A 19,068-nucleotide genomic window follows, 5' to 3' on the forward strand; every position below is an offset into this window, starting at 1 on the left:
TTTCTTTGTCAAATAAATAAATTAAAAAATAATTTAAAAAGCAATTGCTGGTGGTGTAGCCCAGTGGTAGAGCACTTGACTAACATACACAGTCTTTGTTCTAATCCCCAGCAAAAACAAAACAAAACAAACCAAGCCATCTTTTTCTTCACCAGCAGCCTTTGTTAGTGATTTCATTATAGTAATGAAAAGCCAACGAAGACATCTGCCCTGCCAGTTTTCCATTGCTGCATAAAGACTTACCACAGACTTAATGGCTTAACACACTATCCATTTCTGAGCTCACTATTCCTGTGGGTCTGAAGTCTGAATGGGTTCAGGTAGGTCCTGTGCTCCGGTTCCCACCAGATTAAAATCAAGATATCGTCTAGGCTGGGCTATGACCTGTAGTCTCTGGAGAAAAGTCTACTCCCAAACTTATTCGAGTGATGGCAGAATTTATTTCTTTGTGGCTGTCGAAGTGAGGTCTCTTTCCTATTTTCAAAGTAGAATGACACGTAGTCCTTCTCATCTGTCTGGTGTTCCCTTCTATTAACAAGCTCTGTGATTTTTAAATGTATATGTGGATTCATGTGTGGGTGGGGGGAGAGTATACATGTGCGCATGTGCATGTGGAGACCAGACAACAATCTCTCTCTCTCCTCTGAGACTTAGTCTCTCATTGGCCTGGAGCTTGCAAGTCAGGCTTAATAGACTGCAAGCCTTAGGTCTGTCTCTGCCCCCCCCCCCACTGAAATCACAGGTATGAGACACCCACCTCACCAATATTTTTACATGGGAATCGAACTCAGGTCCTCATATTTGTAGAAGCAAGCACTTAATTATGACTTAATCCATATCCCCAGCCCAGATCCAAGTTTTTAAAGGCTCCTGTGGTTATACCGGGACCACTTGAATAATCCACCTTAAGGTTAGCTATCACAAAAAATATAACAGTAGTAGGAGTTATAGGCCATATTCAAAGGCTCTAGAAGTTGAATACAGACATCTTTTAGGGGCACATTTTAGAAATTCTATCAACCACCCTTGATTAGATTCTAACTCTGCCTTTGGACCTAAAATCCGAGCGTACTGTCCTCTGTGGATCCAATTCAGCTCTGGAGAAAGGTTGGGACTCGGCTTAATGGAATGAAGAAGGATTTGACTGCTGCCAAAGGCTTAGAAACGTGCTTTTATTTTCACACTGAGCTACGTGACGCTCTACAGGTCAACGCGAGCACACCTGTGTGAGGCATATCAGCATACACAATTGTAGCATCACCCTCTCCATGCCCTGTGCCCGGTGGCACAAGGGGAGTTATCTGTGTGGCTCGGTGGCAGCCAGAAAGTAAAGATCCTTTTAGAAGGTCATATCAATGGTGATGCCAACACATCACTTTGTAACTGAAGGTAGTCTCCCAGGGCTAAACAGAAATGTTTGGTTTCAGAGGCATCTTGGTGGGGGGGGGGACTTTTGAATTTCAGATCAATGTCATGTTGGAAACATGGGGCCCATTTCCATCTCACAACTGCTCTGGGTTCAGAAAAGCAGATGGATGGTACTTTTGCAGCCCGAACCTTGTAAATATGGCTGCTCTTCTGCTCTCTTTGGAGACGTCCTTGCCCTGAACTGTCCTTATCCACAACTGGAGTAGTGTGGGCAAGGGTTTGTGCACAAGGACCCTTGCAGGCCCATGAGGCCACTGGAGGTGTCAAAGCTCTCTGCACTTCTCAATTTTGTCACCTTAAAACAGGGGTCTGGAGAGATGGCTTAGCGGTTAAGATGCTTGCCTGTGAAGCCTAAGGACCCAGGTTTGATTCCCCAGGACCCACATAAGCCAGATGAACAGGGTGGCGCATGTGTCTGGAGTTCATTTGCAGCAGCTAGAGGCCCTGGTGTGTCCATTCTCCCTCTCTCTTTCTCTCCCTCTGTTTCTAATAAATAAAAACTAAAAACTTAAAAAACAAATCAGGACTGGGGTCTTTGAGGCCAAGTGGACAATGGGCCAGCTCAGTCCGGGCTTCCTTTTATGGATGCTGCTGGCCACCTAGAATCCCGCGCCACCGCCTACTGGATCTCCATTTACCGTCTGACTTTGGTTCTGAGGGGCTCATGTGGTTAAAGCTCCTTCCGTTGTCTCGAGCCCCAGGGAAGAGGCCAGGTCACCATCTCCCTGTTCCCGCAGAATCCTTCTGCCTTGCTCTGCACCTCTGCACCTTAATGGCACATCCTTGGGCTTTTCTCTCCGTGATTTTCCAGCCACTGAGAAGGATAGTCCCCTTCGAGTCGGGCCTAGTGAGGGGCTCTGAAGGGAGTGACTGCACTGAGCCCAGTCCTTGAACTTGGAAATGGTGTTGCTGCTAGTCTACTTTCATTTGTGCTCTCAGAATAGACAGAGAAACGTTAGAAAAGACAAGGTCAAGAATCACGTCTCAAGGGCTGGAGAGATAGATGGCTTAGCGGTTAAGGCGCATGCCTGTGAAGCCTAAGGACCCTGGTTCGATTCTCCAGGTCTCGCATTAGCCAGACGCACATGGGGGCGCATGTGTCTGGAGTCCGTTTGCCAGTGGCTAGAGGCCCTGACGCGCCCATTCTCGCTCTCTCTCTCTCCCCCTCTCTCTAATAAATAAATAAAAATAAAATCTTAAAAAAAAAAATAATGTCTCAAGGCCCTGAAGATGAACCTGGGCATTGCTGTAACTCTTTGTCCTCTTCCCAATATGGCCGATTGAATAAATCCCTTTTCTGTGTTTCATTATGCTGATGAAAGAAACATGTCATTTTTCTCGTGGAGATGGGGGTGGCGATAGCTTTGGGAAAGGTACTACTCTTCCTGAATATTTGCTTGTTTTTTTGACCAACCTTTTAGGGATACTCTCTCAAGCCTCAACTGCCACGTTAGGTACCTACCCAAGAAACGGGTAAAACAGGGTTCTTTTTGTGAGAAAAAAACAAAAACAATGCTTGGGAGAGATACATGTATAAGCACGTTGTTTTGATAGACTCTAGGTCTAGGCCAATAATGGAGATGCTTAACAAGTGCTCAGAGCTCAGCGGAGCATGTGACCGCTTTCACTGGCGTGGTGGGAGTGGCAGGGGCCATCAGAGTCTGCATGGAGGCCTCAGGTTTACACTTGGTTCTCAGGAGTGTCCAGCAGAGGAGAGAAGAATGGCAGGAGAAAAGGTATTGGGTGGAAGTACAGAGCATGGGAGAAGCAAATTTATGTGGGAACCAGAGGTGCTTTGGCGGAAGGGCTCACTAGGGGTGCAGGACCAGAGCCCTGCACCCAGGAGAGCGCAGGAGAGGCCCCTGGAGCCAGACCGCCCTGGTTCGAATGCTGGCTCCACGATTTGCTAGTTGCACGTGCTTGACCAAAAAAAAAAAAAAAAAAAAAAAAAAAAATCACTTATATATTTGTGCCTCAGTTTCCTGATCTGTGACTGGGAAGAGAAACAGCCATCACGTGGACAAATGCATTAATTCCTAGATGGTAATACTGAGGAGGCGACTGGCTCCCGGTCAGCTCTGCATGACGTCAGCAAGCAAAACAAACAGCAGGACAAAAAAAAGCACGACCACCCACCTGGGAACCCACCCTCCTCCCCCGGCCCGGGAGGCTGCGTGGGGCGGGGGCCGAGCGGCGGGCCAGGACCCTGCGCTGAGGCGGGAAATCTCGCGAGAGCTGACACAGCGCGAGAGTGCAGCAGCAGCGGGCCCGCCATTTCTCTGCCCACCGCGGGATCGCCGACCCAGGGGGGCGCCAACCGGAAACAGGCCGGGCTGGTGGTGGCGGCGGGCAGCGGCTTGGCGTCTGCGAGGGAAAGCAGCAGCTGCGCCATCGGGGGCGCGGGCGCTCGGTGTTTCTCTCTCAGACACGCCGTCTGCCGAGCGCGAGCGCCCTGGCCGCGTGCCCGGTGCCCGGTGCCCACCCGGTGAAAACCCGGCGGGGGCCCGACACTCCTCCCCGGGACTCAGAGCTGTTCGCTTCATGGGCACGTGTGTGTGTGTGTGTGTGTGTGTCGTCCAATCTGTACAGATGCAGATATATATTAATCTTCACATTGTCCTTCCAAGCATGGAGCTGAATTTGCCTGGGACATTTTCTGAGAAACCTTTCCTACTCTGTGGAAAAATTAAAAAAAAAAGAAAACCACCAAAGAAAACTGAATCCGAAGTGAAGAGGAGAGACTGAAGGGCAGCCATGTTGTGACTCCAAATTCCAGGTCCGCGTTGGCCATCCAGCACAGCTTTTCCTGGTCGTCACCAATTGCAGACAGGGAGGAGAGGAGACTGAGCTTCTGACTGTCCCCCCCCTCGCCCCCCAAGTGAAGGGACTTCAGTTCTGTCTGTCCATCTGGACTAAGGGCAGGAGCCCTTCTCTTCAGTCACAGTCCTTGGCAAAGGTCACTTCTTTCCTAGCGCAGTTTCATTGATCCTCCGAGAGTGCAACTAGCCCCGAGTGAAAAGTCCTCCTCAGTCCCCGATAGGATAGGTGGCTATGTGCCCACACCTGGGCCTGACACGACATTTTTGGGGACAGGACGGTGGGCTGAATGTGCTGAAGCAGGGCAGGGCTGGGAGTCAGGTGGCCTACTGCTCTGTAGGCTGCTCGTGCTGGAGTCCTGAGCTCCACCAGGAGTCTCTCTGGGCAGCTGAGCAGGTGGATCTCCCAGGGGGCCCTTCGGCCTGCTCCCCACAAGAGTTATAGGGACTGTAGAGCCCTAGCACGACAGTTAAGACCAGCATCACTGCAGCCATCATCCAGATCACTTGCCAGTGCTGACACATTTTGGTATACATGACTTGTAGGAAGTGGACCAGATCTTCAAGTTTGCTGTCAATGGAGATATAGGCAGAGGAGTTAGTATGTTGGACACACAATGGAAGGCTGGACCCACACTTCTCTTTTGGGGATACCTTCTAGGCTATCTACAGCAGAGGTTCTCAAGTTCAGTTGTGAAAAGACTAACTTGACAGACATTCAGAACTACTCCAGGGCCTCCTGAATGTGAATCTTCCAAGTTTTATGGTCTAGGAATCTACAGTCAAATTCCCCTAGGTGACGTTGATGCCCCGGGTCATACCATCCATGATGGGAACCTTGGTCGAGAACACTCTGTTATTAGTTTAAATGTTCACCCAGTCACATATGTCCTCATCTCTTCATGGGGTGATTGCTGACAGCCCTCACGGGTGGAGGGTTAGCTAGTGGATCCCTGTTCCCGGCAACTACTCCTCACCTGGCTGTGTTAGTGACTACCTGTCCCCTGCATCAATGTTGACATGTGTGCTTTGTTGGTCTCAGTTCTACCTCTGTGTTCAAAGTGGAAGAATCATGCAACTTGACTCTCGGTGAGAAATGACAAGGGACCAGCATTCACTTCAAACCGCCCCAAGGAAAGCTGGAACAGGGATATCCTCTCAAAATCTCTGGGCAGCTCATTCTGATGTTTCATCAGTCTCATTTTATACATCCTCCCATTTCTTTCTCTTCCTCTTCTGTCTCTTCCTTCCTCTTTGTTACTCCTCCCTGTGCATTTCTCTCCTGCTTTATCTTTACCACTTTTCCATTTGCTTATTTACCAACTGTACTTCAATATGTCCTCTCTCAGGGTAGGAGAGATGGCTTAGTGGTTAAGGCACTAGCCTGAAAAGCCAAAGGACCCAGGCTCGATTCCCCAGGACCCACATAAGCCAGATGCACAAGGTGGCACATGCATCTGGAGTCTGTTTGCAGCAGCTGGAGGCTCTGGTGTGCCCATTTTCTCTCTCCCCTCCCCTCTCAAATATATAAATAAATTAAAATTTAGAACATATATCCTCTCTCTTTGTGGCTTAATAAGAGGGGATTTACCAGAATTCCATCCCAGAGATCTCTGAGGAAGCCCTAGATATATGCATCAAGGTTCATTTTTCTTCTGCTTTTAATCACAGATCTCATTTTTTAATTTGAAAAATTACACTACTGAAGGTTAGCACACCAAAGAGGTAAGGGAAGTAATAAAGGACTTCCTGAAGACCCCGTGACTCAGACACTGGGGTACTCAGGCCAGCTGCTGAGTCGATGGAAGTTCTAATGTATGGTTTGTAGTAAATGTGTGACTTACTATGGATTTAAATTCTCAGCAAATGCCCTCTTAGAAAGGGGCCAGAGGCTCAGAATGCTTGCCTCGGAGGTCAAGACCATGGTTTCTAGTATGTTTGGAAACTCCATCAAGTCAGGTTAGGTGCAACTAAGCACATTTGATGAAGTAAAAATCATTGACTATTTTCACAACTATCGATAAGGAAGAATTTTCTTTCTTTCCAGCCCTATTTAGATTCTTTAGGTTTTATTTAGATATAGTTGGAATCATGAAGGGAGGTATTCTTAGGAGCTGTATTTCTTTTTTTAATATATATTTAAAAATTTTTAATATTTTATTTATTTAACAGATAAAGAGTAGAGAGAGGGAGAGAGAGAGAGATTGTACAATGCTAGGGCCTCTAGCCACTGCCAAGTGAACTCTAGATGCATGTGCCATCTTGTGCATCTGACTTTACATAGATACTGGGGAATCGAACTTGTCTTTGTAGGCAAGTGTCTTAACCACTGAGTCATCTCTTCAGTCTGAGAGCTGTATTTCTATGCTACAAAACAAGCTTCTGGTGTTGGGAGAATGCCTCTAAATCTGTTCTTAGGAGAGATCCCATAGAAGGAGGCCAGGTTCCAGCTTCTTAAGCCTTAAGTGGTCAGTCATTTTTAGCTCATAAGAGAGGTTGGAAAAAAAGTTAGGTCAGAAATAGATTTATTTTGAAGTCAATTTATAATAGTTAAAATCTGTTTTCTGAGAGTTATTGGAAAAGTAAAGATACCTACCTAAATGCCAGTTTTAACCTTGTAGAAGAAATCTGAACAGGCGGTGGGAGAAAAAGGCAGTTTTGTGTTACACCTTGGGAGTCTCACATATATGACCTACATGTCAGAAGACTGAATTCTGTTTTAGCATTGCTAGGGTGTTGGGCTAATTCTCCCAAAGTTCCTCCAGAGAGCAATATCTATAACAGAGCACCTTATTACATATAGCAAAGAAGAAATTTTGATAAAAAAGACTCTACGGTTTGTTTTGGAAGCTCATAAATAAGAGGCTAGATGCTGGGCTTTGCTCAGTGTTTTTTTGTTTTGCTTTGTTTTTTGTTTTTTGAGGTAGGGTCTTACTCTGGTCCTGGAATTAACTATGCAGTCTCAGGGTGGCCCCAAACTCTCGGTGATCCTCCTACCTCTGCCTCCTCAGTGCTGGGATTAAAAGGTGTGCACCACCAAGCCAGGCGTGGTGGCGCACGCCTTTAATCCCAGCATCCTGAGACTACATAGTTAATTCCAGGTCAGCCTGGACCACAGTGATACCCTACCTCAAAACCCTCCCAAAAAGGTGTGCACCACCATGCCTGCTTGCTCAGTTGTTTTTAAAATCCCTAAAGCAGGACACAGAACTTTGCACAACTTCCGAACTTGTGTGCTAATATTTCCCAGAGACCTCAGGTTTGAGTGCAAGCACCACAAGCTACTCAGGTCGAAGGGGCTCAGAACTGGCTGAGCATCCCTTGGCATTATAGATGGCAGCTCTTAGGACCAGTCTGGCTTGGGTTCTAGGTCAGAAAGGGACCTTACGACCTTATGAGCATATAATTTATATAACAGCAATATCCATGTCAGCCCTTGGAAGAAGATGGTCCCCTATTGCTGGCCCTGAGCAACCATCTGAGGACCCTGTTCAGACCCAGCATCTGACACCTGAGAAACAGGTATGTCCTCAAAACTGACAAGCAGGCGTGAAGGGCAGGTGACCCAGTGAAGCCTCTTTGGATCAGCAGGACCCAGGGGATGGATGCTGTAGGCAGCCATCGCCTGGCGCTGCTCACCAGCTGGGCAGAAAGGGACCCAGGCAAAGCCTCATTTCCCTGGGATTTCATAACAGGGGAGGGAGCTGCCCATTGCCAGAGATCCAGTTAGCTAGATAAGGCCCCCGCTTAGCAAGGCCGACTGTTTATATTCCCTGTACTCGCTCTGTTTATTTCTCTTGTATTCTTTCCCAGTGTTTGGGAGCGCTAGACATTCTAGCCTGTCTTAGCTTCATTCAGGGTGCCAAAGGAAGGGCTTTGGTCCAGGCTTGGTCCAAATGATATTAAAAGAGAAAAAGGTAGTTTGGTGGTCTGCAAAATAAGTGCAGAGGGGCTTTAAGTGGGAGGTGAGATGTAAGGAGAACAGGATCCAGTTAATTGGAGTCAGGGCTGTGCTTTTCTGGTTTCAATGGAGGCTCTTTCCCCAGGGGAGGTTGTGGGCCCAGCACAGGCGTACTGTCCCTGGGGAAGCATTTTCCCAGCTCTCCTGGAAGGCTCTGCCTTTGACAATGGAGTTGGACCACGCAGGTGGACAGCCTCCCAGCAGGTATATCTTCCACCTCTGGGCTCTGTGGATGATTTCTCTAGGCTTTGAAGCTATCGTCCTCCAATTTTGAATCTTTACTTCCTACCTGATTCACTGCATGTGCATGAATGCTGGAGTTTGCCACATGGCCCCTGTCCAAGCTCTCTACTGCTGATCAGGTTGCCTGGAGCTGCGATGGGCTCCAGGCAAGCCCAAGGGTCTCAAAACAAAGTTTTTGCTGAAGTATTCCAAGATTGCTATATCTGCATTTGAAAAACATTAAGACTAATAGTTTGCATGTAATAATAGAGATAGCAAGACAAAATATGAAACTGGGGCTGTTGTGAAAATTCAGATGGTTGATGTGGTCACTATAGGGATAGGGTAGTGTACATCTCTTCTTAGGGACAGTTTCTGCTACCCCTAAGCACATTCGTATTTTTAAAAATATTTTATTTAGTTAGTTATGAAGGGGACCACCAGGGCCTTCAGCCACTGCAAATGAACTCCCTACGCATGCACCACCATGTGCATCTGGCTTATGTGTGTTCTGGAGAGTCGAACCTGGGTCCCTAGGCTTCATAGGCAAGCACCTTAACCGCCAAGCCATCTCTCCAGCCCCTAAATACATACATCTATGGAATAATCCTGGACTCATAGGGCTGAAACCTTATCACATGGAATGCCCTGGAACTAGATGAGGTTATTTCTACTGTCTTGCATGGTCAGACAGGACCACATATTACTTTCTTTCTCATCTTTCCACTCCTTCTGATTTAGGGGAAAAAAATACACTTGAAATGCAAATATTTTAGTTCCAATTCAAAGTGAAGATTCTTTTTTGTTTTGGTTTATTGAGGTAGGATCTCACTCTAGCCCAGGCTGATCTGGAACTCACTGTGTAGTCTCAGGGTGGCCTTGAACTCAGGGCGATCCTCCTACCTCTGCCTCTCAAGCACTGGGACTAAAGGCATGTGCCACCATGCCCGGTTCAAAGTGAAGATGCTATTCATACAACTAAGTCTGGCTGGTCAGCATAGAAGACTCGCTTTTGGCACTGAGTTAAATTTGGCCCCTACCTGACATATCCCCTCTGGCCCCGTTGGTGTTCTTGTTTGGAAGCTTCCTCTAGAGAGTCAGTCCAGCTCCCTTGATGTGGGTTTTTCCATGGAGGTGGCTGGGGAATGGGTGGCTGTCCTTGACTTGGAGGCTTGACGAGGAGGGCACCCTGCCTGTGACCATCTCTGATTCTCTGGTTTTTTTTGCAAATGTCCCCTTATTATCTTAGCTCTTTATGTCCTCTGCCTTCCCAAGTGAGGGCTTTTCTGACTTGGGCTTCAGATGCGCTACTGCCTGGTATTTCTAGAGGTTTTGTGCAATTCAATAATTAGGTGACTTATAATCCATTTCGGGAATGGCAAGGGTGCCAAGTGCAGGGTGCCCACCTGCCTCTCGGCTCCTTCTCCTCTTCAGTTTCTTCTGGTTCCTCTGGTTCCTCAGGACTCTCACTCTTCTGTTCTTCCTCTTCCTCTGCCAACTGCTGAAGTTCTGTGGTCTTCTTGAGACCTTCCTGATATCTGGAGGGCAGAAAGAAAGAAAAAGAGAGAGAGAGAGAAGAAAGAGAGAGAGAGAAAGAGAGAGAGAGAGAGAAAGGAAGAAAGAAAAAGAAAGACAGAGAAAGAAAAAAGAAAGGAAGAAAGAAAGGAACAACTGAGTCTGAAAGGGGCAGGTGCAGGACATTCTTTGCTGAGATCCTGGGGTAGGGGACTCAAGCACCTCTAAACATGACGCACTTCCTGTGGCTCCACACAACAGGAAAAAGCTGGGATGCTCCACTGAACCCCAATGCAACTCATGTCAGTACAATTTCCCCTCACTCCTCAGTCATCCTTCCTGTTTATGTGACATTGTGACAAACTCACAGGGGAAAAAAATGTGGGACGAGGTCTAATGCCTGAGTTCTTATCCTACCAAACGTTCTGTGGAGATAAGATTGCGCTTGCTCGCTGGGTAACTTGGGAGCTGCAGCGGCGAGGGTGCCCTCCATCTCACAGGGCACTGGAATGTTGCTCCCAAGTGCCAGGGCTTGGCTTAGGCGGGTGCCCAGGCCGGTGGAGGAGTTGGCCTCTGTGCTTTCTGAGGGTGGACAACAGCTGGGAATTGGTGTGGAGAGAACGTTCCAGAGAGACGTTTCTGATTCCTCCCAGGATTAGGATTGCCCTAAACACACTATTTATGTGTCCCACCACTGGGCATCTCATTCCATCAGTTTGGCTGAGGTGGGCCCATCAGTATCCAGTGCTAAAGGTGACTGCCACAAAGAAGCCTGGGGGTCCTGTGACCATGGCAAGGTGTATGTTCCTCAAGGGCCACAGGCGTGCCATGTCAGGTTGGAAGTGAGTTTCCACCTTGAGTCCGTTCAGAGCTATCTCCGAGGGACTGACAGCTGGCCCTCGGCACAGCTGCAGCTCATCTACAGAAGGGTGTGGATGGAAGGGGGGTGCTCGGGTTTTTAGGGGTAAACTAGGCAGGTCCAGGACACGGAGTTGCAGCTGCCTCTGGGCACCACTGGCAGCAACTTGATGGCCCTGCACACATGTCAGGAAGCCCTGGGCATCACCAAGAGGAATCTACCCCAGGCCCCCGATTTCCAGGCCTTTCTGGGTAGTAGTGCATTGCAGCTAAAAGAGGCAGCAGTCTACTTATTGTGTAGCCACACGACGTGGCCCAGCTTCCTTTAGCACATCGTGGAACGGTCTCGCTCTTTCCTGTGTAGCTCTTTCCTAACACAAGGAGGCCCTGGGCCCACTGGCCACCTCCCCAAAGCTCACCAGGAGCAAGCTGGGCCGTGGGAAGCTATCTTCTTAGACCTGCCGGGGGCCCTGGGGGTGGTGGGGTCTGACTCACCCCTTGGTGAAGGCTTCTTCCTCCACCCTGGCCTTGTTCTCTTGGCTCCTCTCCTCCAGGCGGCTCGGGAGTGGCACGGGGGCACAGGTTTCACAGTCAGCCTCCCCGTTTGTCTTTCCACTAGTGAAGAGAGGGAAGTACAGGGCGTTAGTTATTGCAGGGGGGAGCTTAAGTGTCTACAAACAAAACCATCTCTGGCCTGAGTCCCGAGTCAAGGAGAGGAGCCAATGCTTTCAGGTTTTTTTTTTTTTTTAAGTCCCACCTCAAGACAAAACTTTATAAAAACCCTACTTCATGAATCCTCCCATCAGCTCCCCTTCTTGTAATGCTCTCCCCCAGTACACCATTGAGTGGACACGTATCAGGAGTATCATAGTCCTGTGGTGAGGAAAAGGAAGGCACCCCAAAACACTCTACATCATTTCTTTACTGTAGCCTATGGTGTCTCATGGCTCTCAATTATTCTTTCAATTATGTACTTAATAGTCACAGGTACACTACAATATGGAATCATGATGTCACAGCAGGGTTTTTAATGTCACAATATGGCACTGTGATGTCAAAGTGTGTCATTGTGATGCCACAGAGTGGCACTGTGATGTGATAGCGTGGCATTGTGAAAAAGTGGGAAGTTGTGATGTCACACTGTGGCACTGGTGATGTTACCATGGATCACTGTGATGGCACAGTGGAGAAGTGTGATGTCACAGTAGGGTATTGTGATGGAACAATGACACATGGTGATGTGACAGCGCAGCATGACGCAGTCAGTGTGGCATTGCGATGTGACAACAGAGCACTGTGACGTCACAGTGTGGTATTGTGGTAGGACATTGTGGTGTCACAGGGGAACTATGATGTCACAGCAGGGTATTGTGATGTCACAATGTAGCATTGTGATGAAAGAGTAAGAACTACAATATCACAGTACACTACTTAGAAATTTTTTTTTTTTAATTTTATTTAGTTATTTGAGAGCGACAGACACAGAGAGAAAGACAGATAGAGGGAGAGAGAGAGAATGGGCGCGCCAGGGCTTCCAGCCTCTGCAAACGAACTCCAGACGCGTGCGCCCCCTTGTGCATCTGGCTAACGTGGGACCTGGGGAACCGAGCCTCGAACCTGGGTCCTTAGGCTTCACAGGCAAGCGCTTAACCGCTAAGCCATCTCTCCAGCCCCAGAAATTTTTTAAATTGTCAATGTGGAGCTTAGCAAAAGAGAAAGCATCCCTCATATGGTTAATTACAAGTCATAACACTTAGGAAATAAATTATGCAGCAGTGACAGGAAATAACAAGAATGGGGTGTGTTTAGAGTGAATTGTCAACAAAGCCTTCTCTGAGGTTCTGAAATTAAAGTGCTGGCCTCAAAGATGAGAGGCTCAGCCCTGTCCATAGCACATGCCCATGACAGTGGCATGGGACACAGGGTACATAAAGATTCTGAGACTAGGGGCTGGAAAGATGGCTTAGCCATTAAGGCACTTGCTCGCAAAGCCAAAGGACCTCGGTTCGATTCCCCAGGACTCATGTAAGCCAGATGCACAAGACGGCGCATGCATCTGGAGTTCGTTTGCAGTGGCTGGAGGCCCTGATGTACTCATTATTTTCTCTTTCTCTCTCCCTCCCTCTTTCTGTCTCTCAAATAAAACAAAAGAGACTCTGAGACTCAACAAGTGGTGGGGTACCTGAGTTGCTGAAAGGGTCAGTGTAGTTGGAATTAACTGTGGGGCATACGTTTGGCATGCATGTGAGATGTCCAAGCATGCTGTTGAGTTGCACGTGTGCAAATGGGATCAGAGAAAAGCCCTTAGATGGAGATGGTCTCTTGATGTCGCTAAACTATAACTGATGTTCAAGGCCAGGGGAACGGCTCCGACTGGCTAGGGAGGAAAGAAGAGAAGAGGGTTCAGGGTCAAGCCCCAGGTATGTCTTCATTCAGCACAGATGGAGAAGCAGGAACCTTCAGAGACTGGAAAACAGCAACTAGAGAGGGATGAGGAAGCCAGGAATGTGTGGAGGCGTGGGAGTCGGGAGAGGGGCATGGAGGGAAGAGAGCTCACTGTGTTTCACTGTATCTTCTCAAAGTCTGTGGCCCCTATGAAGATAACATGACCATTAGATCGGATAATGTCCACGTCATGTGGAGCTTTGAGGTAATGGCTGAATGGGCCTAGGAAGAAGACAAGATGAGAAAGATGGAGGGCACCACTTGACCATGAAGGAGACCAAGGGGGCATGCTGGGGAAAACACTGAGTTGAAGAAGGGATACAACCACAGCCTGAGCCCAGACAGAAATGGTCCAGTGGCGGGAAAGAAAGAAGATGACGACCAGGGGAACAATGTCTTAGACTAAAGGAACCTTAGAAAAGTGGGAAAACCTCTTTTTGGTTAGGACAAAGGGAAGAAGAAGAAGACAGTGGGCTGGGATCTGGTGAAGAAAGATGAGTGAGCACCTCCTGTTTGACAACTAAAGTGCTCTCTGTCAGTGCAAGGCCAGGCCATCTGCAGAGTAAGAAGTAGAGGGTTAGGAGGATGGCCATGAGTTCAAGGCCACCCTGAGACTACATAGCGAATTCCATATCAGCCTGGGCTAGAGCAAGACCCTACCTGAAAAAAACAAACAAACAAACAAAAAAAGTAGATGGGAAGGTTGAGGAAGAGTAGGAAGTACAAGAGAGCCACAGGAAAGTAGGAAAATAAACATACTAGCAAGTCATAGCAAGATGGCTGGAAGCCCATCTGAGGCATACACTCCCCCCTACAAGCTTTAAGGAAGTGTTCTGATAGCCATGCCTTCTCTACAGATCCTGCAGCCCACCTGGGTACCCCGAAACCCAGTGGAAGTGAGGCTGTCCTGGAGGAACCCTGAAACAAGGCATAATTGTGAGCAGAGCTTTGCAGCAGGAAGCTGAGCAATCGCAGCTGCCTCTCTCAGCCAGCATCCGTGAGGGAGCCTTCTGCCTGCTCCCCATTCTTGGCATTGCTTTCCCGTTTCTTCGTTTTCCCCAAGACCTTGAAAATTTACATTTCATCAGGCTGGAAACCAAAACCCATTGTGAACAAGAAAGATAACACTCTAAAAATACCAGCTATTCATAACATTTCTCCTCTTGCAAATTGCACTCCCCACTCCCTTCCCTCTGACCTTTGCCTAATGTGCAGTTTCCTATTTGTCCAGATGATGGGAGCAGGAGAAGAAAAACAGCGAGAGCCGAGAGCAGGGACAGCCATTCTTTCATGAAGTTTATCTATATAATATTATAAATGAAATATAGGCAATACACTGCAGTTTCTCTGCTCTACAGTGTACATCTTAGAGGTTCTTTACTGTTAAACAAGTATGAACGATGAGATATGGAGAAGGAGCTCTTGCCCAAGGCAAGTTCAAGTTCCAGCTTCAACATATGCAAATTACTGAACTTCTTGAACTCCAGATTCCTCAACATTAAGCTGGCAAGAATAATGTATACTCGATGGAGATGGTGTAAGTATTAAGAAATGCAAACTCTCTGGAATATGATACAGAATGTAATATCTAGTATTTTTATTGTTACTGCAATGTAATAAATTATAATAAATGTCTTCCAAATATAATCCACTACAATAATGACATTTGAGAGTTAGAGAAGCCCTACATGTGAACTAGTCTAAGGTATGATGGAATGTACAAGAGCTGGCTTTAATACATTTCCAGTATGTCCATTGTGTCACGACACTCAATGCACCATAGAGTATTGCTGATTAAGTTGCCATGGACAAAACTGTCACTGCTGCCTGGGCTGAAACTTTTCTCTGCTAGAAATAGGAAGCCAGTTTCCTTCTTCTTCTGTTTGCCTGCCTTCTCTTCCCCATGGGCCTTTCACATGCATTCTCTCCCCTGGTCTTCCTGAAGACAAAAATGACCTAATATATATATGTGTCAAGCTTTTAGATCTCAATCACCTGAGACTTGTGGCTAACTCTATAAGGTATTGTTGCCTCTCACTTGATGGGTGGAGAAACAAAGATTCAGAGAAGTTAAATGCATCATACATCATACATACGCTCAGCACCGGCGTGCTCACTTTGTTACTAGTTCCTGGCCTCTCCAAGGAGCTTGGAGTTCCCCAAATATCTTTTCCAACTACCTGGGAGTTTCTCATTACGCGCGTTTGAGACCCAGTTCAAATCCTTCTCTGTAAGGCCAAGGTCTCGGCGGACGCTCGCCCCCTTGCACACCCTCTGGTTAAAGTGATCTCTCCCATCTCTCACCATGCTACTGTAATTGCACAACTCAGAGGCTATGTTTTACGCCTGTCAATCCCTGCTTATCCTGTGATCACACTCAGTCAGAAAGGGGCTTGGTCACCAGTAGGTGTCTTTGCTCCATTGTCCCAACTTCACTAGAACTCATGCAAGTCCCAGCCTGTGGCTCTTGTGAAATGGGCTGGTCCTCTGTAGGTGGTGATTTCCTGAGAACCCAGAGTCTGGGTTGGACTAAAGGAATCTGTATTCATATCTGTAAATGAGAGCTAAGCATAGCCTATGCCCACTCCAGACAGATTTTGGCATAGATCTCACCCAAAATCCCAGTTCATCTTTTTGGGGATGATCTATTAAAACATGGCTGGGTTTGTTATTGTGCTCAAAGCTCATTTGTTTTTTAAAATGCTTTATTTATTTATTTGAGAGAGAGAAAAAGGCAGACAGAGGGAGAGAGAGAATCAACGCTCATTTATGTGAGGGGTTGTTTCATCAAAATATGTTGGCCAGGTAGGTCGTTAGTTTCAATTTTCCCCTCCTGGTAAACATTATTTGAAAGGGCCGTCACTCCTTTCTGATGAACAGATCTTACCTCTTGGGCGCAGGAATGTTTCTAAGTCATCCCCATTCAATGGGGTCCCTGTGGCGACAAGCCCAGTCAGGACAAGAGTACCATCTTTACTCTCTGTCACCCAGTCCCAGGTCCCTGGGTGATAATTATCCTGGGGAGGGGGATAATTTGCTCCAAAACATGATCAATAGGGAATGGGTTACTTACTGCACACACTTATTGCCATATAAATATCTTAAAGCAATTTACCCAGGCTGCTTTCACAAGCACAGAGGATGCTGGTCTTAGAGACCACAGTTCCAAGCCTTGAGCACGAGCCACACACCAACTTTGCTGATTTCTCGGTGAATGGCTCACTGTACATTCATCTCCTACCTTTTTCCCTGTTCTCCATGCCCCATCCAATCAGAAGAGCTCATTCCCCATCCTTTCCTCTGTAGTCACCCCGAATGTCCTTTCAGAGGTCAAAGAGAGGGGTACGCTGTCTACTAGCTGGGTGAGCTCAGGTGACTGTTGCGGAGCATTAGCTTCTTTGTGAATAACATAGTGATATTAGTGCTATGTCTGCCCCACCGGGCATAATGATGGACAGAATGAAATAGGACTCTGAAGGTACAGCAATTAGGAAGGCCCTTGGCATATGGCGAACACGCAGCAACGTAACAGTAATCTTCATATTATCAGTGATGACAATTCTCACCATCATTCCTTGAATTCATTAGGAATGAGCAATGCTGTTTCCCTCTCACTCACCTGGCTAATGATATAACTGTTAGGTTTCACTTTAAAGGTAGGTGCCTGGGGGAAATGTCTTCTGTTTTCCCTTCCCCGTCTTACACCCACACTGGGTTAGGCTCACATTTTCTTGTGTGCTACTCCCTTAGCAACCGGAACTTCCTTACAACAACATTCATCACAATGTAGAAGAATAGGCTGTTTCCTGTCTGTCTTTCCCACCCGATCTGCGCTCCTTGTGCATTCCACGTGCCTGCCCCTCAGAGCAACTGTCATCAGGATGAAATAAAAGACCATGAATATGTGAATCTTCCCATGGGGGTCGTTAAAACCAACTTTAAAATTTTTTATTTTATTAATTTATCTGAGAGAGAGAATGGCACACCAGGGCTTCTAGCCATTGTAAATGAACTCCAGATGCATATGCCCCTTGTGTATCTGGCTTACATGGGTACTGGAGAATTGAACCTGGGTCCTTAGGCTATGTAGACAAGCTTCTTAACCACTAAGCCATCTCTCCAGTCCTAAGGTCAACTTTAAATATCATTGTCTGCCCATATGTCTTAAGTCTGCAGATTCCTAGGCTCTTACAGAGTGAAGTGTATATATTACAAAATGACCTGCCAGAGCGAGGCTGACTTTTCTAAACTTACATTGGCTGGTGCAGTCAGCTCCTCGGTATTGGCTGTGTTCTGACCATAAGCCATTGGCCTCCCTAGGGCACACCTAGCCAGGCTCCTTCCTGCTTAGGAAATGTGGAATATTGTAACATGAAGCTGACTTCACCAATCTAGAAAGGAATGTCTATTAAATTATAACACATTATTTCTCTTCGATACTCTGAATAGAACAGATAAAATGAACTATATCTGCATAAAGAACAGAAGACATGAATTCATTTTTACTCACACATTGTCTCATTGCTGGCTACTTGGGGATCAATCACATGTGTCCAGCATCATGAATTGAGATGGAAATCACTAGATCACCTTTATTAATCCACAGGGAGAAGCTGTTGTTCTCCCGTCTCTCCTCCCTGGGGTCCTCCCTGCCCTCTTGCCAGTCACGTTTATTTGGGTGTACTCCCAGCAGGTGACTGGGCCGCAGCACATGCAGATTACCTCTGGTCAGCTTAGGAGGGAGCTGAGACTCCTTCCTGGGACCCTGTGGCTTGATGTACTGATTCTCACATTGGACTTTCTCATATGATTCTAACTAGAAAGGCAACAGCGGGGCTGGAGAGATGGCTTAGCAGTTAAGCGCTTGCTTGTTGAAGCCTAGGGACCCTGGTTCAAGGCTCGATTCCCCAGGACCCACGTAAGCCAGATGCACAAGGGGGCGCATGCGTCTGGAGTTCGTTTGCAGAGGCTGGAGGCTCTGGTGCACCCATTATGTCTGTCTTTCTGCCTCTTTCTCGGTCTGTCGCTCTCAAATAAAAATAAAAATAAACAAAAAACTAAAATAAAATAAAGAAAGGCAACACCACACTCTATCCTCGCTGAATACTATAGATCTGAGGCTACGCCCCAGATGCTCCTACAAAGGGCAGATCATGTTCTTGATAATCCCACCGTCTTGGACAGAAGCTCTCAGCTAGCCCGAGCATTAGTTCTGCAGAGTCCAGACCTTGCACCATCATTAGAATCTGGTTGGGGCAGCAGGGACCTTGAACTTCTGTCTTAACTGGCTCTACAGGCTTAGATCTGGGAACAGAGCTGTGACAGAGTGCTCTGGGATGGAATGGTGAGCCCAAAGGAAGGAGGGACAGGGGAAGTTCAGTGAGCACAAATGACCATTTCTAGAGAGACCCCGAGACCATGGACAAAGCACTGTGGCTCTTAGGGACATAGTAGGATTCTGTAGCCTTAATTACCTCACCCCTGACAATTTCTCTGGAGTGATCAGGAAGACAGAGGTCGTCTGGAGAGATGGCTCACAGGGTAAAGGGATGACCTGAGTCCGTATCTACAGGACCCATGTAAAACATTGGGCATGGTGGTACAGGCCTGTGAGTCTATGGCTGGGGAGGCAGAGAGAGAGAGAGAGAGAGAGAGAGGGACACGGGCTGAGTCTAGAAGTGTGGAGCTTGGAAGTTTATCTAAACTGACAGAAGGCCAACTATCCACGTTCCCTGCCAGGTCAAACCAAACTTTTCTAATAGCAACGGAAAATGAAAGTCTAAAGCCATCACAAGCCAAGGAAGAGGAAAGACACAAGGGGAA

At 47.3% G+C, this 19,068-nt stretch overlaps 1 protein-coding gene across 8 annotated transcripts in view; it reads right to left on the reverse strand.

Annotated features, from left to right (window-relative positions):
• Nucleotides 1–4,018: 4,018 nt before the first annotated feature.
• Nucleotides 4,019–19,068, reverse strand: part of Irag1 (inositol 1,4,5-triphosphate receptor associated 1) — a 132,002-nt gene continuing 116,952 nt past the window's right edge. For all 8 annotated transcript variants that reach the window (XM_045146523.1, XM_045146521.1, XM_045146519.1 and 5 more), the window contains 3 exons: nt 11,296–11,415; nt 9,834–9,965; nt 4,019–4,815 (listed from right to left, as the gene is read on the reverse strand). In XM_045146523.1, the coding sequence (XP_045002458.1) occupies nt 4,572–4,815; nt 9,834–9,965; nt 11,296–11,415 (496 nt within the window). In that variant the 3' untranslated portion in view covers nt 4,019–4,571. The remainder of the gene's footprint in view (nt 4,816–9,833; nt 9,966–11,295; nt 11,416–19,068) is intronic.

The sequence above is a fragment of the Jaculus jaculus genome, chromosome 3 (assembly GCF_020740685.1).
Source record: "Jaculus jaculus isolate mJacJac1 chromosome 3, mJacJac1.mat.Y.cur, whole genome shotgun sequence".
Taxonomy (NCBI): Eukaryota; Metazoa; Chordata; class Mammalia; order Rodentia; family Dipodidae; genus Jaculus; species Jaculus jaculus.